The following is a 24,749-nucleotide window of genomic DNA, read 5'->3' as shown; positions in this document are numbered from 1 at the left end:
CACCGGGCACGCCCAGGTACCTCCCGCTACCCCGGCAACCCAGCCCCCCCGATACCGCCCCCACGGCACCCGTGCAGCCCCCCGTTGCCCCCACCCTGAGCAGCACAGCACTCCCCGTGAAACCGGGTACCTTCAGCGTACAGGTACCCCGTGCCCCCCGGTACCCACCCGGGGGGAGATGCTTTAGCTCCTGTCAGAACCCGCTGTTCCCCCCGGTCTGGGCGCCCCGGTGTCCCCGGTGACCCCAACGCCCGCACTCCCGGGAGCCCCCCCACCCCCCTCTGGCGGCCCGCCAGGAGCGTGGGCACGGCTCTGACCGCCACACCGAGTATTCCCCCGGGATGCTGCTCTTGGACCCCGCCCTGCTTCCCTGCCGGGCTCCCGAAGCACCCACTATCCCCAGTCCTCCCGGCAGAGCCTGGTCCGGGACGTCCCCCGGGCCGCCCACTGGGGCTCGGCCCCACGCGGTGTGGGAACACCGGTGCCTTCGTGGATGTGTGTCCCCCAGCCGTCTCAACGGCGTCTCCCCGGGGCTCGGCTCCCTGCGGGGCGGAGGGAGCGGGGCCAGGAGCGCCGTGCGGGGAACGCGCTGCCCACGGGGCGACCACGCGGTCCCGGTGCCGCGAGTGGGGCCCCGCCCCGCCCGGTCGGGCCACACCCTCTGCCGGTCAGGCCACGCCCCCTCCGCTGGGCGGCACCAATGGGGAGGCGGCGGCGGCGCTGTTGCCCTGGAGACCGCGGGCTGCCCGCAGGGGGCCGCGCCCATTGGCTGCGCCACCGCGCGCGGGCCCGCCGGGAACCGCGCCCATTGGCTGAGCCGCCGCCGCCAGTTGCTGTGGTGACAGCGGAGCGCGCGGGGCCGCGCCCGGCCGGGAACCGGGACAGACCGGGCACCGGGACAGACCGGGCACTGGGACAGACCGGGCACCGGGACAGACCGGGCACTGGGACAGACGGGACACCGGGACAGACCGGGCACTGAGACAGACCGGGCACCGGGACAGACCGGGAACCGGGACAGACCGGGAACCGGGACAGACCGGGCACTGGGACAGACCGGGCACCGGGGCAGACTGAGCACCAGGACCTCACCGGGCACCGGGACCTGACCAGGCACCGATACGTAACCGGGCACTGTGACCCCACCGGGCACTGCAACTTGTCTGGGCATCACAGCTGACCGGGCACAGTGACACGACTGGACATCACGACCCTCCCCAGTCACCGCGGGCTGAGCGGCACTTCGGGCTGTCCCAGTCCTGTGGCCTCACCGGGCACCGTGGGCTGTCCCGGTCCTGCCGTCTGACCGAGAATTGTGTCCTCTCCCCACCCTGCGGGCTGCCCCGGCATTGCGGCCAGACTGGGCACCGGGGGCTGCCCCGGGGCCTGTCCTCCCGCTGGCCTGTCCCGCACCCCCGGCTGCTCACGCTGTCCCGGAGCCCCGCCGCCCGGGGAACACCACAGGACCATCCACCGCGGCTTCGCACGGGAAGCCGCTCTCTCCCGGTATAATCGGAGGTCCCGCACGGTCCCGTGCACCAGGGCCGCCTCGCCCCGGGCTCCCTGGGACGGCCGGTCCTCTGCTCCCTCCTGGCCCCGGCAGCCCCGCAAGCAGCCGAGTCCCCGTCCGGCCCGCCGGGCTGCTCGGTCTGCCACAGCTCCCTCCCAGCCCGGGCACCCCGACCCGTTCCGGTGGTCCCGTCCCGGTGGCCCCGTCCCGGTGCGGAGCCGAGGCGGAGCCGGCAGGGGGCGCCCCTCCCGCCCGGTCCCGTGAGCGCGGGCCCCGCCCGGTCCCCGGGCCCGCCCCTGTCGCCGTGGAGACCGGCCCGGGATACGCGGCATCCCCGGGTCCGTGGTGAAGGGGGGTCTCCGGAGGCCATGGGGGTCCCCAGGGGGCATAGGATGATGAGGAGCAATAGGGTGTAGGGGTGTCCCAGGGGGCAAAGGGACAAAAGGGCGAGCCTGCTGCAGCATCGCCCCTGCGACAGCCGAAATCCACCCGTCCATACCATCCCAGGCTCCAGCTGGCTCCTGGAGCACCGCTCTGCTCCCTAGAGCAGCTCTCTGAGGGGTGGCACCAGGCACAGTGACAGATTCCTCAGTGCTGCCAGTGCGAGCTGCAGCGCCTGAGGGGAAGGTCAGGAATGGTGCAGGGGGATGTTTCCCAGCTCTGTGGAATGAGCAGTGACTGGGTTTCTCCCTGTGTAGAGGGTGAAGGTGGTGGGGCAGAACTGCAGGCAGAACCAGCTGGACATAGCGAGGGCAGAGCTCCAGGAAAGGGAAAAACAATGGAAAATAATCTGGGAAGCGAGTTGCTCACATCACTGTGAAATGAGTCTATACAGTCGTGTTACCTTTGCTTTCCATCCCACTCGGTTGAAGACACTGTGTTGATCTTATAAATGTCAAACAATTCCATTTCTGAGAACGAATCCCATTTGCTCTGCGGGGATGATCTTCCCGTCAGCCTGCCAGGAGGGAGAGAGCCCCGTGACAGCGGCAGGCTGTGCTCAGGGGGTCTGCTCACGGGGTCATTCCTTCCCTGTGTGTCCTGCCTCTGCAGGTGCAGGCCAGCCCCCAACTCCTCCACACCCCGGGCACACACCAGGCTTATTTTCCATGAAAATATCATCTGGTTGGGCAGACACTCACCAGCAGAGCCACGGCAACAAAAGGGGCTGGATCTTCTGCACTGGGGTCTGGGTTTTAGCTGGAAGACAGCTGTGGCTGCAGCTATGGAGGCATGGAATGCATCAGGAAGAACGAGGAGAGCGACTGCATGATATATTAGTGGAACCTAATTTTTTAAATGTTTAAAAAAATGATAAAAAAGGGGAATTAATTAGCCTCTGCAGCTGGTGGGGCTGGGGTTATTGAGGGTGGCTGGGAGAAGAGTTAAAAATAGCAGGAAGGCCCAAGTGGAAAGTTTCTGTAACATCACAAGTCAGGCATTTGGTGCTTACCCGCCCTGACAGGCGGGAGCCCGTGCCAGAGCCCTCTCCACCATCCTCAGCCCTTTCCCACTGACCTCCCTGCAACTTTTCACACGACATCACCAGCCCTTCGTTTTGCTGATTAACCCTTTGCTTCCAGACACCGGATTTTTTTTTCCAGAAGGAGAAAAATCAGCCACGGGTTGCTTGGCCTGGGAGTGTGAGAGTGCAGAGGAGCACAGGGCTCGTGCTGGCCCTCCCTGTGCCACTGCATGCCCCTGGAAGTGTGGGGAGCCCAGAGGGGCTGCAACCTCCCATGTCTGCTTTTCAGCTTCCCCTCCTTAAAAAATCCTCCTGATTCCAGGGGCCCTAGGCAGACTTCACCAGCAGCTCTGAGCCCTGTGCTGGGGCTCCCTGGATGCACAGTTTGTCCTGGGCTGAGACAAGATGGATGAGACACCTCTGAGCAAGCCCAGCTCACCGCACTTGTCCTCGCTGCGAGAAAGCAGATGTACCCAGCTGCTCCAACGGGGCTTTCTCCACTTATGTTTGTCTTTCAGGATTGGCAGTGAGAGTGTCTGAATTCATTCCTTCTCCCCCTCAGAGCCCCAGGGGTTGTGCCTGGCTCTGATGCTCCAGGAAGGCCTGTGAGCACTGAGCCTGCTGTGCAGAGGGTGATGTGAGGGTGGTAGAGCAGGGTTTGGGCTGGAACCAATTTTGGTTCTCATCAGAGTGGTCAGTGGCTGGGGCCAACCATGAGGGGTGAGAAAATTACTGCTGGGGTGGCTGGGGATCGGGCTGGACACTGGTTCACACTGAACAGGAACTGCGCACAACCCTCACCCCATTTTAAAGTGTTTTCCTGCTTTCCCAGCTGCTTGAGTGGTCCTGGGTCCCAGAACAAGCATCTGGGCCCTCCCCACTGCACGCCAGTCCAGGACCCTGGGGGCATCGAGAGGGTGGCACAGCTGACACAAGTCAGGCTTCCCTCCACCCACCTTGTGCCCCCTGATGATGGGGCTGCCATGCAGGGACAGGACCCCTCTGAGCACCAAGTATCTGAGCAGTCACCACACTCCTGCTTCTCCTCCTCCTCTTCACACTGAAACAGTCAAAGTGCAGCGGCTCGTTCTTGCTCTGTGCTTTGTCCCTCCTAACTCTCCCCTCTCTCAGGTGCACACCAGGTACCCAGGTGGTCCTCAGCACCCCAACCAAGGAGACACCACTCCTGTGACACTGGTCCCTCTCCCAGGGCCCGGATCAGGCAGGCTTGGATGAGGTGCCGAGCTGCCTCTGTTGCCATCAGCCCTTCTTTCCCCCAGCCCTGCTCAGTGCCTTGGCCACTCGTTAATATGACTTTATGGCACAGTAAAGGTGCCATAAAGGGACCTGGGGGACCCTGTCTCACACAGGAATGGAGAGTGACAGAGCCCCCGCCCACGGCAGCACATCCCGCGGCATCCCTGTTGGACCGCTGCTGCCGGGGACCGAGGGGATGCATCCCTGAGGAAGTCGCCGTTCCCCGGCACCGCAAGCCCCGCGGGGACCTCGGGGACCGGGACAGGGCAGGCCGGGCCGGGCCGGGGCCGGTGCGGGCGGGGGTGTGTCCGGCGGGGGAGGGACCGGCGAGGCGAGGGGCTCCACCTCCCGGGGCTTAAAGTTCGGGGCGGGCGAAGCGCGGCCGTCCAGGGGGAGTTGTGCCCGAGTTGCTGCCAGTTCAGATCGGGAGCGGCTCCAGGAGCGGGAGCGGCGCGATCGGAAGCTACCGGGAGCCTGTGCCCCTCGGGGTGACACGCACCCCCCCCGCCCACCGTCCGTCCCCTCTGCCCTCGGTGCCGGTGATGACCCTGAACACGCAGCCCGGGAACAGGAGCCCGCTGCGGCGGAGGGCCAGCACCCCCCTCCCGCGGCCGGGGGGCACTGGGGCCACCTCTCGGAGAGAGCCCTGTCACCCCCAGCTCGGCCACACCGCCTCCGAGCCGGGCGGCAGGGCCCCCCGCGGCAGCTGGTCCTCCGACTCCTCGGGCTCCTCCGGGCCCCGGGAGCCCCGGTACCGGGTGGTGCTACTGGGCGACCCCGGCGTCGGCAAGACCAGCCTGGTCAATCTCTTCGCTGGCGTTCAGGAGCGGGACCTGCTGGAGCAGCACGGAGGTAGGTGTCTGGTGGGGGGATCTGCCGGAGGGTCACCCCCCGCGGGACACCCTGTGGTGGGAGAAACCAGTGTGCGAGGCAGAGAAGAGCCCGGGGCCCGGCTGTCCGGGCAGCGCGGCACCGACCGGGCTCTCCCGGTGTCCCGCAGAGGCCGCGTACGAGCGCACGCTGACCGTGGATGGAGAGGAGACCACGCTGCTGGTGCTAGACATCTGGGAGCCGGAGCAGCGGGTACGGGGGGCCGGGGGCCGCGGGGGGCTGGGCGAGCCGGGATGTGCCCAGGGGACATTGTACGGGTACAGCTGCTGTTTTGAGGCTTCTGAGCACTGCAAAGGGCAGCCTGGGGCTCCCCGGCCGTGTCCAGGGCTCACCACTGCCCTCACTGCAGAGCGGGGGCCACATGCTGGGCCAGACAGGCTGGGGTCACATCTCTGCCCAGCTCTGTGCCCACCCTTCCCTGGCATGGGGGGCTGCCTGCAGTGTTCTCACCAGTGTGGGCACAGGGACCCCTCACATAAGGGGCTTGCATGTGGTGATGAAGAGTGGGTTGTGGGGAAGGACTGTGGTGCCAGCCCACTTTGAAATGCGTGGAATTGGTTTGGGAATGGGGCTGAAGGAGCCAACTGGGTAAATCCACGTGAGACAGGGCCACCAGCCAGAACGCATGCTTCAAGGGCAGAGTGGTGGCCCTGAGAGCCTGGCACAGGGCATTCCTCTGGCCCAGCACATGAGGTACCTCCTGGGCAGAAATGCCAGCGCTGCTGTCACTGCCTCCCTCCAAACACCTCCCTCCTTCCCTTCATGCCAGGGCCCCGAGTTCCTGCGAGTGCCACCAGTCCCCAGGAGCAGGGATGGAGCAGCCAGTGCCCAGGCTGTGGACAAGGGGGCAGCACTCACATGGGCTGGGGCTGTGTTTGCCTGCAGATGCTCCAGTACCTTAACACCCTGACAATGGCCATTTCATTCCCCTACGGATTATTCCCACCCTGTCCAGCAGCGCCTGGTGCTTGGCTCATAGGGGGTGCAGCTCCCACAACACCGTTGTTGCACATCCCAGCAAGGCCCCAGGAGACACAGCCTCAGCTCCCAGCACCGAGCTGAGCTCACAGCCCCAATCTGTCGCTGATGGAGAAGGAACCTCTCAAACACCCCCCAAAATCAAGACCTTTTGATCTGCATTTTGTAATAGGATCACATGTCTGCTCCCCACAGTGCAGGGGCTGCTGGGGTGCTCTGCTGTCCTCTGGCAGTGGTCACAGCTGCCAGCAGCCCCTGCAGAGGGGTGACATCTCATTCCCCATGGGGTGGCAGGGTGAGGAGAGCCGGAGCCGCCGCCAGTGCCTGCAGGTGGGGAACGCCTACGTCATCGTCTACTCCATCACCGACCGGGGCAGCTTCGAGAGCGCCTCGGAGCTGCGCATCCAGCTGCGCCGGGCGCGCCAGGCCGAGGACATCCCCATCATCCTGGTGGGGAACAAAACCGACCTGGTGCGGTGCCGCGAGGTCTCCGTCGAAGGTGAGCGGGCGATGAGGGGTCTGGCTGGTGAGGACCCCCCTTGGGGGGTGGTGGGATGCATGCCCAGCTGCTTCCCCCACACATCTGTCCCCTCGTCCCTGGATGTGCAGCTGCTGCCGCGCAGGTGGCACTGCCCGTCCCCCAGCGCCCGGGGTGCCAGCGGGGCCGTGCCCCCTCCCTGCTCTTCCCTTGCAGAGGGCCGGGCCTGCGCCGCCGTGTTCGACTGCAAGTTCATCGAGACGTCGGCGGCTCTGCAGCACAACGTGGACGAGCTCTTCGAGGGGGTGGTGCGGCAGATCCGCCTGCGCCGCGGGGCAAAGGAGTCCCACCCGCACCCTGCGCCCGGCCAGAGGCACAAGGAAAGCCTCAGCAGGAGAGCCCGGCACTTCCTCGACAGGCTGGTGGCCAGGAACAGCAGCAAGGGGGCCCTCAAAGTCCGCTCCAAGTCCTGCCACGACCTGTCTGTGCTCTGAGAGCCGCCATCCCGTCCCTCCGAACACGCCAGCTGGGACTCTCCTCTCTTCCAGCAGCGTGGCCAGTGGCTCCATGGAGAGCCCAGACAGGACTGGAGCGATGCTGAGGACATGGAGCTGTTTTCACCAGTGCTGAGGGTTGCTGAGGTGCCGTGGATCTGGATGCTTCCTCTCCAGGAGAGGGGACAAGTGGGATGGAGTCCATGGAGCGGAGGGTGGGACAGGTACCTGCGCTTGGGGTGGTGGGATTTTGGATCCCAGCTGCTCCTGGGGAGCTGGAGGTGAGGGGTAGCCATGCCCCAGTGCAAGGCTGGAGGCTGCCAGGAGCATGGCAGGTCTTGCTTGTGGTGCCCGTCCTCTGCAGGCCATAGGGTCTGACGGGAGCACCATAGCAGTGTCCACCTTGGACATCATGGAGCCTGGCCGGGAAGAGGGGACAGGGGAACACCTGCAGCATCGCCTGGCACACCAGCCCTGCTGTGCCAGGGCTTTGTGCCATGTGTCCCTGGCACCAGTGTTTCTCGGATGGAGGGTTTTGTGCTGTCTCTGTACTGGTGCAACGGGGAAACCCTCGATCTGCAGAATAAATCACAGCAGGGAGGTGCTGGTCTCTGCTGGGTCCCTGCCCTGGGGAGCCACATCCCAGAGCCACATGGCAGGATTGAAGCCCTGTTCCTTACCTGTGGCCAGGGCAGAGCATCTGCCTCCTGCTCTAGCCAGGCCTTGGCCAGCCACATCTCCATTAGCTGCAATATCTTGGGGCAGGGAGAGCCTCTGTCTGGGGCTTCCTTTGGCCACCCTTGGAAGAGGCAGGGAGCAGGAGCTGAGGGATGGCATGGGCAGGAAGGGACGTGCTTGGCTGCAGCGAGCAGCGAGCGACCCCGGGGGGCTCTGCCTGTTTTTAGGCCGTGCTGCAGCCAGGATGCCACAGGGAAACCTGCTCAGCACCCCGGGCCCAGGGCCAGGGAGGATCAGCAGTGCCCTCCCACTCGGGTCAGGAGTTTCCGCTCGCTCTGTGGCCAGAGCGTGGGGAACCACTGGCTGTGACCGGCACAAACGGGATGCTGGAACTGGGCAGTGCCCTTCCCCTGTGGGAAAACAGCTCTCCAGAGGTGCAACCCCAAGTGAGGGCTTCTCCCTGCCAGCTTTGTCCTTGGAAGCTTTTTTTCCGTGCTGCTTGGTGACCATGGCATTGCTGCTCATTCCTTGCTGCTGCTCTGCTCCAGCTGATCCGCCCCGGAGCTCCCGGCACGCCGGTTCCTGGTGCTGCCGGAGGCGATGCTGTGGTTCACACGGCGTCAGCCACGCCGGGGCTGAGGGCTGCACCCCTGGGACAGGGGCTCCTTGCTGCTGCTGGTCCCTCCCGCAGCTGCAGCCAGCGTTTCCCTGCGGCAGGAGGCGGCGGGGGGGGCCACGGGATGGAAAGTTGGCAGCCGGCAGAGAGGGGAGTGGAAAGAATGAGCTCAAACCCAGAAAAATGTGGCCATGCTGGAGGGTGGGAGGAGAGGCCAAGGGGGGCCACGGCGAGGGGCTGGGAAACGGAGGGAGGGTGGAAGGAGGAGGTTGGTGGGGGGGTCCAGGCCTGTGGCCCCCAGCTGGGCCCACACCTGGGGTGGGTAATGCTGGGGATCGGTGGCACCGGCCCCTCCAGCAAGTGCTCTCAAAGCCATCCCAGTGCCATCCCTCCCTGGGTGGTCATTGGCCCCAGTGCCATCCATCCATCCATCCATCCCAGTGCCATTTTACTGCTGGGTGGTCATCAGTCCCAGTGCCACTCATCCCTTGGTGGCCATCCATCCTAGTGCCATCCATCCCAGTGTCATCTGCCCCCCGGGTGGCCATGGGCCCCAGTCCCATCTGTGGGTGGGTGGCCACCTGTCCCAGTGCCATCGCTCCCTGGGTGGTCCATCCACCCTGGTGCCATCCATCCATCCATCCCAGTGCCACCCACCCAGGGGTGGGTGCCATCTGTCCCTGGGTGGCCATCAATCCCAGAGTCATGCCTCCCTGGGTGGCCATCCATCCATCCATCCTGTGTCATCCAACCCAGTACCACCCATCCCAGTGCCATCCCTCCCTGGGTGGCCATCAGTCCCAGTGCTGTCTGTCCCAGTGCCATCCGTCCCTGGGTGGCCATTCCCCCCGGTGCCCTGCTCGCCACTTCCCTGGGATCAGGAGCCCTGCTGGATCCTGGCCAGGACGTGGCCACAGAGGGACACCAACCCTAGACTGCCCAGCTCTCCCTGAACAGGCACTCTGTGAGGATTCCCAAGCCAGGCTGGGGTTTAAGGGTGGGGTGGGCACCCAGAGGGGTCTGTGAGGGGGTCAGTGAGGGGGCCAGGAGCTGTGCTGTGCCAGTCCACGCCGTGCCAGGCAGGACCACTGCAGGCAGCAGGGTGGGAGGCAGCAGGGGATGTGCTGGCACCCTGCCTGCTGCTGCCTGTGCTCCTCTGTGGGACCAGCAGTGACAGGGAGAGGGCAGCAGCCCAGGCAGGATGCCAGCCCCGCAGAGAGGGGCTCCCGGGAGGCCTTCCCATCTGCCCTCCGCCTGAAACACGGAACTGTGAATCACCCCGCTCCTGAAATAGACTCCTTTCACTTGGGAAAAAAAAAAAGAAAGAAAACATTTTTAAAACATTAAAGACTTGCATTTTAATCCCTGCTGTGCTCCCATCCCCTGCCCACGGCTCAGATCTAAACTTGGGGCAGCACCAATTCACTGTGCCCAAACCTTTAGCAATTTTTGCTTTTCAGCAGACCCTCGCCCCAGTGAGGAGGAGGAGAAGGAGGAGGAGGAGGAGGAGGAGCTCAGTGGCACAGCCGGGCTGCCAGTAGCTTGGGAATATTTGTGAGGAAAACACACATTTCAGCCAATTTTCCAGCAGAGCCCTGGCCCTGGTCCAGGGGGAGGGGAGAATTCCCTGCCCTTTACGAGGCGTTTTTACCAGAGGGGGCTCTTGCCTGCGTGACTGCTGGGGTGGGCTGGGAGAGGTCAGGGTGGAATTCCCAAAGACAGGAAGGGTTGGCCCTTGGAGAACAGCCAAGGGCAGGGAAACCCAGGGCTGGATGGAAGGGCAGCCCAGGAGGCTGATGGCATCACAGAACCATAGAATCAGCTGGCTATAACCTCCTGTCAGGGAGCTGTACAGAGTGATGAGGTCTCCCCTGAGCCCCCTCTTCTCCAGGCTAAACAACCCCAGCTCCCTCAGCCTCTCCTCACAGCACTTGTGTCCGAGTCCCTTCCCCAGCCTCGCTGCCCTTCTCTGGACCCGCTCCAGCCCCTCCACATCCTTCCTGACCCGAGGGGCCCCGACCTGGACACGGCACTCCAGGGGTGGCCTCGAGGTGCCACCTCCCCGCTCTGGGGAGCCGGGACCACCCGGGCATCGCCACCCGGCGGGGCGTGCGCAGGGAGGGGCGGGCCGGGAGGCAGAGCCCCGTTGGGAGCGGGGCGGGGGGTCCCGAGGGGTTCCCGGGAGGGTCCCGGGGTTGTCCCGGTGCAGTTCCCGGACTCTGCCCTTCTCCTGGCAAACGGCGGGGGGGGGCGTGTCCGGCTTCAGCGCCGCCGCGCCGTGACGCGCTTCCGGCCGGTAAGGGGGACGTGTCGGCGCGGACCGCGGTGGGAGCAGCCGCCATGGAGGAGCCCGCGGCGCACAACGGCAGCGCCGCCGGGGCCGCGCCCGGGGCCGCCCGCCCGCCCGCCACCCCCGAGGGCATGGCGCTGGCCTACGGCAGCCTCGTCCTCATGGCGCTGCTGCCCATCTTCTTCGGGGCGCTGCGCTCCGTCAGCTGCGCCAAGAGCAAGGTACCCCCGCGGCCCCCACCGGGGGGGCGGACGGGCCTGTAGGCCTCGCCCCCCCGCTCCCACACCACCCGTCCCCTCCCTCAAGGCCCCCCCGTCCCCTCCGCTCCGCTGCGTGTCGCCCGCCCCGGAGCCGTTGGTGGGCCTGGAGAGGCTGGGGATCCCCCGGGGAGGGAGCTGGCGTGGCCCGGGGCTGCTCTGATAAATTCGCTGCCCTGATAAATTCAAGTGGTGCAAAACACAACTCGTCCCTTGTCTCCCCGCGAGAGGAGCTGTGCCGGGGGGGATTCGTGTGTGGCTTTGCCCCACGCTCCGCAGCACCGGGGCTGGTCCGGGGGTGCCCTCCTACCCGCACACCCCGTGCTGCCCCTGCAGCCCCTCCTGCTGCGCCGTGCTGGACAGAAATCCCCAATCTCGGGCTCCTGGAGCCCAGGAGGAAGGACTGTTCTACACAGTCTGTTCTACTGCTATTTTTAAAAGCTCCTTGTGTGTCCTCAAGCCTCACATCACAGGGTTCAGCTGATTTTAGGGAGGCTCCTGGCAGCCCGGGCAGCTGGGGACTGTGAGCAGGGCCTGGCTGGGGTCTGGTGGGGGGTTTCTCATTTCACGCAGCAGGAATTTGGGCACCCTTGTGCCACTGGGCACAGCGTGACAAGCTGCACGAGGGCTTCTGCTGAGGTGCCCTCGGTCTGTGCTGGCCTCAGGTGTTTGCCTGGGCGAGATTAAATCTCTGAGCAGCCGCCAGCTGGGCTGGGAACAGGCAGGGAACAGGCCCTCCACCTCCTTTGAGAGCTGAAGGTCTCCTGTGGGAAATGGCTTGGAAAGGGTCTGGTTCAGCTGGTGTGAAGATGTCTCGGAAGAAGCTTATAAATCTGGGGCTTTTGAGCACGAGGAGTGTCCCAAGGGCGGGGTGAGGGACGAGAAGGTGGCTGGAGAGACGCGTCCTGCAGAGGGTGATCGCAGATGGTGGCACAGATGGGGCCGGCTGGGCGTGAGCAGAGAGGGAGCCCAGCTCCCCTCTGGGCAGGGGAGAAAGGAGCAACGCCAGCACAGGGTTCTTTCCCTTCTCCTAGAGGGCAAAAGCAGTGAATTGTGGTTGCCCTGGGAAGGAGAAGTGCAAGGTTTGTGTTTTCCATCTCGGGCGCTGCCTGTGGCGTGGCCTCACCTCTGCATACAGCAGGGGCCAGCGACTGCCTTGTCCCTCTTGAAACCCCCGCAGAGCCCCTCTTGTTGTGTCAGGTGTGAAGCCAGAGCAGGGGCTGATCCGCTGCTGTCCTGTCCTCTCTCCCCAGAACTCCTCGGAGATGCCGGAGACCATCACCAGCCGAGACGCTGCTCGCTTTCCCATTGTTGCCAGTTGCACCCTCCTGGGGCTCTACCTCTTCTTTAAAGTAAGTGAGTGGCACTGGAGCCAGGGCCAGCCATGCTGCTGTGCCTGGCAGGAGCTCCCAGCACGGGGCTGACCCTGTTTTTGGCCCGTGGTGGCCGCACAGCTCGAGCTCTCTGGTGTCACCGTGCGGGAGGGCGTCAGTTCTTGCATGAATTGTCACAGCTTGGAGGAAATCGGAGCCTGTTTGAGCCCAGGTTGGTTCTGGAGAGCTGCCGGGGAGCAAACACAGCCCTGAGCTCTTCCTGCCTCCCTGGGCCAACCTGATGGGGCACAAGCTGGAGTCAGAGGGTGCCAGGCACTCTGAGGGGTGAACGCTGCTGCCTCTCTGCTGTGCTGCTGGAGCTGTGTCTGCTGCAGGCCTGGGGGAGCCCCTCTGTGACCAGGTGAGGTCTTTTAGGCATGCAGAGCCCACGGGCAGAGTCAAGAGACCTGAGTCACGGATGGGAGCTCCCAGCAGCAGGTGCTTTTGGCCCTGTGGAGGTGCCTTGGCCTAAAGCACTTTGGGCTGCCCATGCAGGCCTGACACGTGGCTGAGCTCCCAGAGGGGCCTGAGGAGCCACGGGGCTGCAGCAGTGAGTGGCAGCTTCCAGCTGTGCTATCCTGGGATGCCTGTAAGGTGCCAGGCTGCTTCTGCTGAGTCTCTCCTGATGGAGCAGCCACCAGATCTTGCTGCCAGGCCCCTCTGGCTGCTAGAAGGATCCTGCAGCCCTTCCCTGCAGCCCACAGCTCAAGGCCCACCTCCTCAAGTGCCTTTTGTGGTTGGGATGAAGACACTGGGAGAAGAAACACTGACTGTGCAGTGTGGCCCTGCCAAAGTTGCTCTGATCAGTGGCTCTTCCTTTTAATACCTTCGATGAGCCGTGTGCTCTCCTGCTCCAGGATCCCCCTTCCAGGAGAGCACAGAGGGCCCCAGGGTCCCCCCCACGATGGGTTGTAGGATGTGATTCAGTAAGGAGGCCTGTGTGTTGGAGGGTAGAAGTTTTAATAACACCCCATTTAATTAGGGCTGGGGATGGTGCTGCTCCTGCCGGCTGGGGCAGCCCCAGGAGCGGTGCCTCGCTCCCTGCTCCATGGGGGAAGCTCTGGCCTCCTTTCAGCAGCACTGGAGTTATTTTTTGACCTGAGCAGTTCACAGATGCACCACAGCTCACAGGCCCATTGTGCTTGTTCTCTGAGCACATGGCTATTTCCAACAAATTTCCCCTCAGCGCACAGGAATTTGGGTTATTCCAGCTATTCTTCTCATCTCCCTGGAGCACTGACACAGCAGCTGCTGATAGAAGCATGAAGATGGGGAGGATGCTGCGGTAACTAACCCCTCTCTGGGTTTATCTTGCAGATATTCTCTCAAGAGTACATCAATCTTCTGCTTTCCATGTATTTCTTCGTGCTGGGGATCCTGGCCCTGTCCCACACCATCAGGTACAGGGCAGGGATGGGTGTAACTGGGGCAGGGCTGCCCAAGGCTTCAGTTCAGCTTGTTGTGGGGTTTTTGAGCACCGCTGCCCTACAGCAGAGTCAGATCTTTAGGGTGTTGGCCCAACCTCTTAGGGTATTGTCCCTTAGTGGTGGGAAGGGCAAGATCATGCTGTGAACCCTTCCTTGTGGGGGAACCAGAGCCCTGAGGTGCCGGTGAACTGGTACCTTGTACAAATCACTGGGAGAGCTTGTGGAGGTGTGAGTGGTTACCATCATGGGACAAGGCCTGCTCACCCTGAGGAGCTGCTGTGGCCCAGAATAACAAAATATCCTGAGTTGGAAGGGGCCCACAAGGATGGAGTGCATCTTGCTGGACCTCACACAGGACAACGCCAAAAATCCCACCGCGTTCCTGAGAGCATTGTTCAAATGCTCTTTGAGCTCTGGCAGGCTTGGGGCCATGATTACTTCCATGATCACTTTTTATCCAAACTAGCCCTCCCTTGGCACAGTCCTTGCTGCCCTGTGGAGGGGAGAGCTCCTCAGCACCCATGTATCCTTTATGGGATGGGTGACACAGGCAGCTGGAGCTCACAGGACCATCCCTGGCCTCTCCACTGGTGCGTGGCACGAGGTGTTGAAAGCTCAGGCTGTTTCAGTAACTGAAAAAGCCAAACTGGTTTCCTGTTTCCTGAGGTCTGGGGTGTTGGGGACCAGATGCTTTCCCTAGACAGGCGCTGGGCAAGAGCTTTGCTGTGCTCTGGCAGAGCTGTGCAGTGGTTGCTCGAGCAGTGCTGGGTGCCCAGGGGGCTGCCGGGGGCCACAGGGCGCTTGTGGGGCCTGGGGTGGGGCCTCCCTTTCTGCAGGTGCTGCTCTGTCCTGTTACCCTGGAGTGTTTATGGGCAGATCAGGCCTGTGGGGAGGATGAGATTGTGTGTGTGGCTGTGGCTCCTGCCCATCCCTGATGGGGCAGAATGTGGCGTTTCCCCGTCTGGGGAGGGGGTGTGGGGTCCCCTCACACGCAGAGGTGCCGGGCAGCACATCCTGCAGGGTTTCTGTCGAACTGCCCTTCTCTACACCTCTCGTTTCAGCCCCATGATGAACAGATTCTTCCCTGCAAATTTCCCCAACAAACAGTACCAGCTCCTCTTCACCCAGGGCTCCGGGGAGAGCAAGGAGGGTACGTTGGCTCGCCGGTCTCTCAGGGGAGCCTGAATGTTTTCTGCCTTTTACTGTTGGGGTTGTTGGTATTTTTTTTTTGCCTTTTTTTTTGTCTTCTGACTTTCAGCCCATTGAAACAACCTTCTCAGAGACTCTCCTCTTGCTCCCCCCACTGTACTTCCATAGACACTGTGAGCCCTGTGTGTCCCTGCAGAGCTAGGCTGGCACTGTGCCTCTGTGCTGCCTCTGGCTGGCAGTGAGACCCCAGAAACACCTCTTGTAGTGCTGTAGGGATGGAGCTGTGGCTGCTGTTAAATGCACAGCCTTGATTTAAGCTCCTTGCATAGTGCAGTGCCAACTCTTTTGTGCTGCCTTATTTTGACTGAGATCTTTGCACTGGTAGAAGATGCTTCAATAAGTATCTTGCCCAGTAGCTTTACTGGCAAGGGAATACCCCTGGTGATACCAGCAGGAGTTAACTGGCACAGGAAGAGGGAGAAGATTTGCCTCTCACTGCTTTAGGCAGTGCCTGAATCCAATTTCCTTATTGACAGCAGGATCACGGATGCTGTCCATGTGCAGAGTCTGGCTGGAGGAGAAGGTCTGGGCTTTCCAGGGCCTGGCTGCTCGCTCACAGGTGGTTTGCACGTGTGTCCCATGGGTACAGTCCCCTTGTTTGGGACGTGAGCGCTCTGTGGGATGTGAGCACTGTGCTCCCCAGCTGTGGAGTCGCTCATCTCGGCCCTGCGCGGGAAGGGGAGCTGCCCTTCCTGCCCGAAATCCGACTTCTCTGTTTTATTGCAGAAATAGTGAATTACGAGTTTGACACCAAGGATCTCGTGTGCCTGGCCCTGAGCAGTGTTGTGGGGGTCTGGTACCTGCTGAGAAAGGTAAGCAATGCACAGCTGGGGAGGGGGCTGGATCGGGCACGGACCCCTTTCCGTTCAAGGTGGGGGTCCCATGAGCAGTGGGACCCAAATCTCCTTTTCCTGTCCTTTTCAGCACTGGATTGCCAACAATCTCTTCGGGCTGGCATTCTCCCTCAACGGGGTGGAGCTGCTGCACCTGAACAATGTCAGCACCGGCTGCATCTTGCTTGGGGGCCTCTTCATCTACGATGTGTTCTGGGTAAATGGGCGCGTTCCACAGGCCGTTGATGGAAGCACGTGCCCGGCACGACGCCTCCCCGGAGGCACCACGCTGGCTGGACGCACGTTTGCAGTCAGGATTTCCACTTTCTCAGCCCAGAGGAGTTGTGGTGGGGTTGATGACAGAATCCACAGGGGCAGAACGTGGCTCAGCAAATGGGTTTTCTTTTTCTCTCTGGCTCAGAGAGCCCAGGGCTGGCAGGGACCTCATCAGGGTGGTTGTGGCGTACTTGATGTGTGTCATATCTGGTTCTGAGTTCCCCACTGTGGTCTTCCCAGTGCCTGACAGAGCTGTTGAGTGGGCTGGAGGCTGCTCTGGGGCACACTGATCCTGCCTGTGTGAGCTGTGCCCCAGCTCTGTCATCTGCCAGTTTCATTGGTGTCCTTCTGTTCCTTTGCACAGAGGACAGAGACCCTGGAATGCTTCCAGTCTCTTTCCCTCAGCCAGTGCAGCACCCTGACTTCTTCATTTTGAGGTTTTCCTTATTTCTTGCAGTGTATTTGAGCTGCTTTTGTAGAGGAAAAGGGGAAGGGGAAGGCAGGAGTGCAGTCGTGTGCTCCCCTCCAGCCATGGGTGAATATTTCTCCTTGTAACGTCCATGTTCTCCAGCCCTTCCTGCTGCCTCCACCTTCTGAATCACCATGTTTCCAAATGTCTGAGAGGCTTGTATACCTTGAGGTCTGTCCAGCAGCTCTGCAGCTGCTTGATTAATCCCTGTTTAAGCCTGGCTACTGGCTGGTGCTGCCCCTGTTTCACAGGCTCGTTAACAGTCTGGGCTCTGTGGTTTTTTAGCCTGTGGGCCACTTCCTCCACACAGCTCAGCTGGAGAGGACTCAGCCTTCTGCCTTAGCACACCTGGTGCCTCATGCCCTGCTTGGTATGTGAGTGTCCTCCCAGTGCTTTGGAGACAATGAGTTCACTCCTTACTGGTTTCTACTTGCTGGCTGTCTCCCATCTCAGCTTCCCTGGAGAGCAGAGTATTGTCAGAGCCTTATGGAAGGACTGTCTTGAAGTGGAGACCCTCTTGTTGTGCCTCTCTGCAGGGACCAGTCACTTGGATCTTAGCATGTATTTAATCACAGTGAGATCCCAGGAAGGTTTCAGGAAGGAAGGAGATCTGCTCAGTGGGTCAATGCTATTGCCCCCACATAGTCTTGGGGTGAATTTGCATGTGGTGCTTTTCCCCAGTCCCACTATGGAGTCCTTGCTGCTCCATGGCAGTGCTCAGAGCTTGGTGCACCTTATGGGAGTTAATCTGATGCTTTAAGGTTTCCCTTTAATCCCTGGCTCTAGGGTCTGGCTCACCCAGTGCTAACCTGTTCTTTGTGCCTGCTGGACTGGAGGCTTGGAGGTGGAGAGGAGCAGAGATCAGGGTGGCTGCCCTCGGTGTTTACAGTCCACCCCCCAAACGCTGCCAGTATTTACAGCTGATAGGGCTGTGCAAGTAAATGACCTCAGAGCAAACCACAGCAGATCTGACACTTGTTTGTGTCACTGCTGGAAGCTCCTGGGCTGGGACCCTCCTTCTGGACTTTTGACAGAGCCCACTTATTAGAGCTGAACCGAGGCACAGGGCTGGGGGTGGGCAGCAGCTCTGCCATGTGGGTGCTCTCCCTGTGCTGCTCTGAGAGCAGGATAGCTGTGATGTGCCACCTCCCCGAGGGCCATGCTGTGTCCCCTCCCCCCGGGCAGTGGGCTCACATGCAGGGCTCCTCTGCCCACATTTGGGCATCTTTTAGCTATTTCCTGCTGCTGAGGCCACTCCTGGCCCTGGGGTGAGGCTGTAGCTGAGTGTGTGTGTGTGTTCCTGTGCAGCTGTGGTCAGCCTGGACTCCTCTGCTTGCCCCTAGGTCTTTGGCACCAATGTGATGGTGACGGTTGCCAAATCATTTGAGGCCCCAATAAAACGTGAGTAGATCTTCCCTGGAGTCCATTCTGCTGCTGTCCCTGCCCCATCGACCCTCCACCCCTGGAGATGGTGCAGAGTAGGGGGGATGTGCAGGAAGCTTTTCTGCTAGTGACCCCTCAGACTCCCTGTCATTGACCAACCCCAAGCCAGGCCAGGTCTCTGGAGAGGGATGGTTTGCAGAGTGCTGATCTGTCTGGGTCAGTCTGCACCTCCAGAGTGGACAATTTCATCTGCTCATAAAAAAAATCGATAACAAAGCAACAAAAAAAAAAAAAAACCCACACCACAAAGAAGCCCCACAGACCCTCAAAAGAGCTGGAAGGGTGAACTGGTGCTGCAGTGGAACACACAGTAGTTTGGGTCCTGGGAGTTGTGATTGAAACCTACACACAGGACTGACTGTGAACCCCGTGGTTTCTTATCCTGGAGTTGTCCCAGGAAGGAGAACAAAGGGAGGAGGGGGCTGAGGGCAGGAACAGGGGTCCTATTCTGCTCTGGTCCTTATTTGCCAGGACCACTGGACCTAGGGTCTGCTCAGCAGAGACACTCCCACTCACTGTGCCTCTGTCTGCTCCTTGCAGTGGTTTTCCCTCAGGACCTGCTGGAGAAGGGGCTGGAAGCCGACAACTTTGCCATGCTGGGACTGGGAGACATTGTCATTCCAGGTGAGGGCAGAAGAGGGGGGACAGGACTGGGATCCCTTGAGGGGGCTGCGGGGAGCTCAGCGGGTGCCTCGCTCTGCCCTTGGCTATGCCAGAGCTCTTGGGGTCTCCTGATGGAGCTGGAGGTCTCCCAGCAGGTCCGGGTGCTGTCCCGGTGCTGCTGTGCCACGAGAGGGCACTGTCACCCCAGGCACGGCAGCGGGTCCTGCCCTGCCTCAGCCTCCTCTGCTCCTCCGGCCCCTCATTGTTCCCTTCTCCCTGCAGGGATCTTCATTGCCTTGCTGCTGCGGTTTGACATCAGGTGAGTGGGCGGCAGGGAAGGGTCTCTGGCAGGTTGGGTCTTCCAGCGTATTTGAGCTGCTCTTGTAGAGGAAAAAGGGGAAGGGGGAGCCAGAAGCACAGTTGTGTGCTCCCCTCCAGGGCTGGGTGTGGGGACCTGGGATGAGGGGAGTGTAAGGAGAAGATCTTGGAAGAGCAGAGGTGAGCAGTGCTGGCTCTGTGGGGTGTTTGGGGTGAGTGGTTTGAGTTCAGACATTGCTGTAGGACAGGCAGCACAGGGATGGGGGTCGAGGCAGCAGCATGTGATGGCTCTGGGGAGCCTCCCCAGCTGCCTGGAACCAAGGAGGGGATGGCAGCAAGAGGAATCCGGGACAGCGTGGGAAACAGCCAGGCGTGCTGGCACCTGGGAAGTGCTCACGTGGATGCAAATCAGTGCCTGGCAGTGCTGGCTGCCTCCGGGTTGCCACTGACGTTGGAGGAAGCAGCTCCCTCCCACACAGGGGAGCTGCACCTACGGCCGAGCTGCAGCAGCTGTCCCACACGGAAGGGCTCCAGGGAACGGGTGACTGCGGTGGTGTGGCCCCACTCCTGTTGCACAGACCCTTTGGTCTGTGCCAGCTCTTCCTGGTGTTGCCACCCACATCCTGCCTGCACCTGCTGGGAATCCCAGTTCCCGTGGCCTGCCCTGTGATAAAACAGCACCTGCTGAGACCCTCTCCCTGGGTTCCAGCACCAATTCCTCCCCTCCCAGTCACCATCCAGCAGCAGGATTGCTTGTCTCCTTCCCTTCTCCAGCCCCTAACCTGGGTGTCCCTCCCTCAAGTCCCACACTGCTCCCACGGCCCCGGGGGCTGCAGAGGCAGAGCATTGCTCCTCACACCCCAGCAGTGGTGGCAGATGGATGAGAGAACTGGGCCAACTCCATTTTTGGCTGCTGGCATTCCAGACCTGAGGTCAGTGGGCTCTTCCCTTTCCCTGCAGCCTGAAGAAGAACACGCACACGTATTTCTACACCAGCTTTGTGGCCTACATCTTCGGGCTGGGCCTCACCATATTCATCATGCACATCTTCAAGCACGCCCAGGTGAGCTCTGCCATGCTGTGCCCCACAGATGCACGTCCAAGAGGGTCAGGCCAGCTTGGCCACGAGGTTCCTGCATCCTGCCAGGAAAAAGTAGGATGTGTTCCTTCTCTTGGCTTTGATTTTCCAGTGCCTGCCTGTACTTTTCCCTGCCCAAAGCTTGTGTGCCTGGCTGGAGCAGAGACCTGTTTGGGGCACAGATCCTGCGTTTTCAGCAGCAGCCCCTGTGGTTTCTGGCTCTTTGCAGCCAAGCTGCCCTGAACACCCCCTGGCTGTGCTGCAGGGGTCCTGGGGGCCCATATGGCATGGTCTGCACAGGGGCCCTCAGTGTGTTGGTGGCCCAGTGGGACCTCATGGCAAGGATTTTCACAGAATACCAATATGGTTTGGATTGGAAGGGATCACAAAGACCATCTCATTCCAACCCCCTGCCATGGACAGGGACACCTTCCAGAAGACCAGGCTGCTCCAAGTCCTGTCCAACTTAGCCTTGAACACTTTCAGAGATGCAGCAGCAGCAGCAGCTTCTCTGGGCAACCTGTGCCAGTGGTTCATTGCCCTCACAGGGAAGAATTTTCTCCTAATATCCAGTCTAATTTTGTGCTGGTGCAGCTCTGACTTGGCTCTCGAGGCTGCTTTTTGGGGTGTTTGTTTTTTGTGCGGTGCTGTGACAGACACAGTGGGTGTAGAGGGCACAGGGCCAGCTCACCTCACATTTCTTCCTAGGGGTGATTGGTGGTTTGGTTGAACAGTTGTTTTTCTTCCCCACAGCCTGCTCTGCTGTACCTGGTCCCCGCCTGCATCGGATTCCCGCTTCTTGTGGCCTTGGCAAAGGGAGAAGTAACCGAAATGTTCAGGTGAGGCTCAGCTGGGGACGGAGCTGTTTCGCCGGCGGCGCTGGCGCACACGGAGCGTGCAGATGTTCCCACGCCTGGGCACAGCTGGAGGGGCGGGTTCACCTGGGGCATGCTCTGGGTGTGCGCCGGCACGCGCGTGGGCGGAGGGAGCGGGTCCGTGTTCGTACACGCCGCTCCTGGCTCCAGCCATCTCCCAGGAGCTGGGTGGGAGCTGTGCTGCGGTACCAGCGGGCGGGCGGGCAGCACCTGGTATTGCTTTCCGCCCCGGTGACAAACCCTTCCCGTGCGCTGGCAGGCAGGGGAGGGTGGGACTGCACACCTGGTGTGGAGATACTCGGTCATTGTGTCCCAGGGCCCGTGGGTGGGGAGGAGCGGAGCCAGAGCCAGCTGTGAGAGCAGCCAAGGCTGGTTCAAGCACATCCCACACTCCCCACTCGGCTGAAGGCTCCTGGTTCGCAGCAGTCTTCCTGCCCCAGGGACTGTGGGTGAAGAGGAAGGGGGGCTGTGCTCTGCTGTTGTGCTCCAGCTGTTCTCTCAGCCTGTCCAGGCGTTTGCCTCTTGCTGTCAGTGGGCAGCTCTGGCCTCCTGCCTGCGCTGTCCCCTCTGAGTCACACAGAGCACGGCCTGCCCTGCCTGAGAGCTGTTTCTGTGCCATGCTCGAGGCTCGGTGGTGGCTCAGAGCAGCTGGAGGCAGAGGAGGGAAGGGAACATCCTAAAGTAGGGTCACATACCCTTTAGCCTCCCCAGTGCCCCAGCCCGGGAGCCTTCCTGAGCTCCCAGCCTGCTCAGAGGGAAGCTGGGCGCAGCAGGGAGCCAGCTGCCCTCCCTCCCCTCCTCTCCCCTCCCCTGGGAGATGCAGGTATGTGTGTTCCCAGCGGCTCTCAGCTGGGCTGGTCCCCAGCCCTGCCGCACCTGCCCCTCCTTTGATGTTTGCTCCTGACAACGCTGCTGCAGGCGCTGAGTGTCCTGGGATCGTCCTTCCTGTGCACCTGGGATCCTGCAGCCGCTCTCCCCAGCGCCGTGACTCATCAGCTGACAGCAGCAGCACCTCCTGCCAGGAAACTGGGGAGAGGCGAGCTGCAAGGCCGGCCTGCACCCGGGGAGCCTGCCAGCCGGGGGCTGGTGCCCCCCAGAGCAGTAGCACAAGCTGCTCCAGCAGCAAAGTGCTGCCAGCACAAGGCACGATGCTGGGAGGTTGCAACCTTGAGTGCCCCAGGGGTCCAGACCTCCCTTGAAGTGGCTCCAGTTGCAGGCAGAGGAAGTGGGATTCCATGGGACTGGTGCCTGGAGGGCAGTGGCTCCCACCGCAGGAATCCCACCAGGTGTAGCTCCCCTGTGCGCTTCGGTGCACTCTGATCCTCCCCCAAGCTGGCAGCTCCCTCTGGTCTCTGCCTGCACGTGGTGTCCCACAGCAGTGAGGGTCTGCAGGCAGGGTGGGAGCGAGCAGGGAAAGCGGGTGCTGATGGAGCAGAGGTGGGTGACACTGGGATCAGCTCTGTGGCTCCCAGCCTTGCCAAGCCTCCCTAGGCTAGGCAGTAAGCTCTGCTCTGCCTCCCTTGGCAGTGGGAACCCATCCTGCCCCTCACATCTGTGGACACGCTGTCCTCGAGTGGCAGGACAGGCTCTGCTGCATCGCTCTGCCTGGGTGCTGTTCCACTGCTGCCTCCCCACTGCCCATGCCTGCTCTCCGTGGGCTCCAGCTGCCTATTTCTGCCATGCCAGCGGGAGATGCCTTATTCCCAGGTCTCAGTGCTCACTTTTCCATTCTGCAGCCCTGCCCTGGGATCTGCAGGCAAGGAGAGGCCCCAGACCGAACCAGCGGGTGCCAGCCAGGAGGGGGGATGCCAGGCTGCCTGCACAGGGTGGTGGGTCTTCAGTGCTCTCACTCCAAAACTCTTCTGCTTTCTTCTCTCTCTCCCCCTCTCCTTTCTGTCCTTGTCTTTCCCCTCCTGCTTCCTCTCTCCTGCAGCTATGAATCCTCTGCTGAAATCTTGCCACACACACCAAGGCTTACCCACTTCCCCACGGTGTCTGGCTCGCCGGCCAGCCTGGCCGATTCCATGCAGCAGAAACTGTCCTGTCCCCGCCGACGCCGGCAGCAGAGCCCCAGTGCCATGTAGCCGCTGCCGCCGGGGCCCCCTGTCTGTCGCTCTGGCCAGGTAGGGGCAGGTCCCAGCTCTCCCCATTCCCAGCTCTCCCCATTCCCAGCTCTCCCCACTCCCTGGGCAGAAGCTGGAGCTGCCGCCTCGCTGCCATGGGCCGGATTCTCTCCCAGTCTGAGAGAGGAGACTGGGAAGGGCGAGAGAATTTGACATCTCTGCCCTGGTGTTCCTTTCTGCTGGAAGCTGCATTCCTGGATTTTCTTTGCCAGAGCCCTGGGGCCGTTGCTGGAGGGACTTTGCAGCCAGAGGAGCGAGACTCCGGGGGGGATCGCTGCTGTTGGTCTTGCTGCAGCTCCCCCATTAACCAGCCTCGCTGGCACCAGGGCTCAGCCAGGGAAAGTGTGTGCTATCCAGGGTATCCTGTGGTGCTCTCGGGAGCAAGGACAGACCCCCGGGCACAGAGCTGGCCCCTGGCTGGGTACACCCCATCCCTGGACATGTCCAGGAGAGTCACATCACTCGTCTCTCTGCCTGGGCTCTGCCCCATGGGGGTTCCCACACTGGGGGCTGATGGCTGGAGCCACCCCTTCCTTGGCACAGCCATGGCACCATAACAGACCCCAAGGAGGCCGTGGGCTGGGCTGTCCCAATGTGGCACAGAGCTCTGTCCCCAGCGAGGGGCTGGCCCCACTCATTCCTCCCTCCTGTCCTTCTCGTCCCCAGCTACGAGGAGAGCTCAACCCCCAAGGAGGCGCCGGGGGCCTCCAAAGAAGAGCTGACAGAAGCCTCCAAGAAGGAGAAGTGACCTTGCCTGTGGGCCATGCCCGGCACCGCTGGGCTGGGGCCCTTCCAGACCCTCTGCCAGTGACAGACGATGAAACAATTGTGCAAGAGCATCGTGTTGTGTGTGTCGGAGCAGCCACCCAGGTGGGGTATCGATGTACGCCGGTTTTTAAATTTTGTATTGTGCATTTGCTTTCTCTCATATTAAACCATGTTGAAGGAAGGAGTGCTGGTCGTGCCCCCACTCAGCTGGCACCAGGATCCGTGTCCAGCTCGCCCGCCTTCTCCCAGTGGGGCTGGTGGCCATTGTCTGGCTGTTTCCAAGTGACCATCCCCTTCCCCCTCCCGCTCCTCTGGCACTCAGCCTTCCCCCAGCCTGGCCCCCACTCTGCAGCACCCAGATTTAGGGTCAGCAGGGTCTGGCCCTGGAGCAGAGTTGGCTGAGCAGGGATCGGGGTGCAAGAACCCCACAGGGTGGGGACGTGCTCTGCATCAGAGCTGGGGCTGAGCCCCCACGGCCTGGGGGAGCACACATGGGTGGGCTAGAGGGGGGAGACCCCAAACTTGGCCCCAGAGTGGGGTCAGGAGGGTGTGGCTTGTCCTCTTCCTTGCAGGGAGTCAGGCACCATCCTGCACCCCGTGGGGCTGGAATGGGCAAGGGATGCTGGTGCAGACATGGGGGCTGGAGGGGCTGCAGGCAGGGTCTGGGGGTGGTTCAGGCAGCTGCAGGCAGGGGCAGCTCCAGCAGCCGCCTCGGCTCCCACTGGGACCAGCTGCCCTGTGTCCTGCAGCACTGGCAGTGTCCTCCCCACCCGTCCTTGGGGCCCGCATGTGGAGGATCCTGCATCCCTCTGGCCATGCCCACTGCCAGAATAAATAGAAAGTGTTTGCTGGCTTGGCAGCCCCTCCACAAAAGCCGTATTGAACCATTATTCCCCGCGCCGGCTGCGAGCACTAAAAGTGGCGCCTCGCGTTCTGCCATCTAATGACCCTTCGCAGGCTCCTGCAGATGTTTTCTATGACTTACAGCTCCTTTTCCAACAGCCCTGTCCGCAAAAACAAGAGGGGCCACTTTAATTCCA

General features: G+C 61.8%; 2 protein-coding genes across 3 annotated transcripts; both read left to right on the top strand.

Annotated features, from left to right (window-relative positions):
- Positions 1-4,730: 4,730 nt before the first annotated feature.
- On the top strand, positions 4,731-7,754 carry REM1 (RRAD and GEM like GTPase 1). Its single transcript, XM_050314166.1, has 4 exons — positions 4,731-5,084; positions 5,233-5,315; positions 6,396-6,600; positions 6,796-7,754. The coding sequence occupies exons 1-4, from the start codon at positions 4,775-4,777 to the stop codon at positions 7,071-7,073; spliced, it is 876 nt and encodes a 291-aa protein (XP_050170123.1). The 5' UTR covers positions 4,731-4,774; the 3' UTR covers positions 7,074-7,754.
- A 2,916-nt stretch (positions 7,755-10,670) lies between these two features.
- HM13 (histocompatibility minor 13) lies at positions 10,671-23,890 on the top strand. Of its 2 annotated transcripts, XM_050314162.1 has the most exons (13): positions 10,671-10,878; positions 12,168-12,266; positions 13,605-13,687; positions 14,776-14,864; positions 15,650-15,735; positions 15,848-15,973; positions 17,845-17,902; positions 18,485-18,568; positions 18,830-18,866; positions 19,826-19,928; positions 20,697-20,782; positions 22,752-22,941; positions 23,608-23,890. In XM_050314162.1, the coding sequence occupies exons 1-12, from the start codon at positions 10,708-10,710 to the stop codon at positions 22,900-22,902; spliced, it is 1,173 nt and encodes a 390-aa protein (XP_050170119.1). In that variant the 5' UTR covers positions 10,671-10,707; the 3' UTR covers positions 22,903-22,941; positions 23,608-23,890. The 2 variants fall into 2 exon arrangements, with proteins under 2 accessions (XP_050170119.1, XP_050170121.1); XM_050314164.1 differs by lacking the exon at positions 22,752-22,941.
- The last annotated feature ends 859 nt before the right edge of the window (positions 23,891-24,749 follow it).

The sequence above is a fragment of the Myiozetetes cayanensis genome, unplaced genomic scaffold (genome assembly GCF_022539395.1).
Source record: "Myiozetetes cayanensis isolate MyiCay16 unplaced genomic scaffold, myiCay2020 scf19, whole genome shotgun sequence".
Classification (NCBI taxonomy): Eukaryota; Metazoa; Chordata; class Aves; order Passeriformes; family Tyrannidae; genus Myiozetetes; species Myiozetetes cayanensis.
Note: the sequence above shows the minus strand (reverse complement) of the source record. Positions and strands in the feature narration are given on the sequence as shown.

Bases quoted from the DNA above. Each gene is read 5' to 3' on its own strand.
- REM1 (XM_050314166.1), top strand. From the start codon at position 4,775: ATGACCCTGAACACGCAGCCCGGGAACAGGAGCCCGCTGCGGCGGAGG. The intron at 5,085-5,232 runs GTAGGTGTCTGG...GGTGTCCCGCAG, and splicing joins CCTGCTGGAGCAGCACGGAG to AGGCCGCGTACGAGCGCACG. The intron at 6,601-6,795 runs GTGAGCGGGCGA...CTTCCCTTGCAG, and splicing joins CCGCGAGGTCTCCGTCGAAG to AGGGCCGGGCCTGCGCCGCC.
- HM13 (XM_050314162.1), top strand. From the start codon at position 10,708: ATGGAGGAGCCCGCGGCGCACAACGGCAGCGCCGCCGGGGCCGCGCCC. The intron at 10,879-12,167 runs GTACCCCCGCGG...CTCTCTCCCCAG, and splicing joins TCAGCTGCGCCAAGAGCAAG to AACTCCTCGGAGATGCCGGA. The intron at 14,865-15,649 runs GTACGTTGGCTC...GTTTTATTGCAG, and splicing joins CTCCGGGGAGAGCAAGGAGG to AAATAGTGAATTACGAGTTT.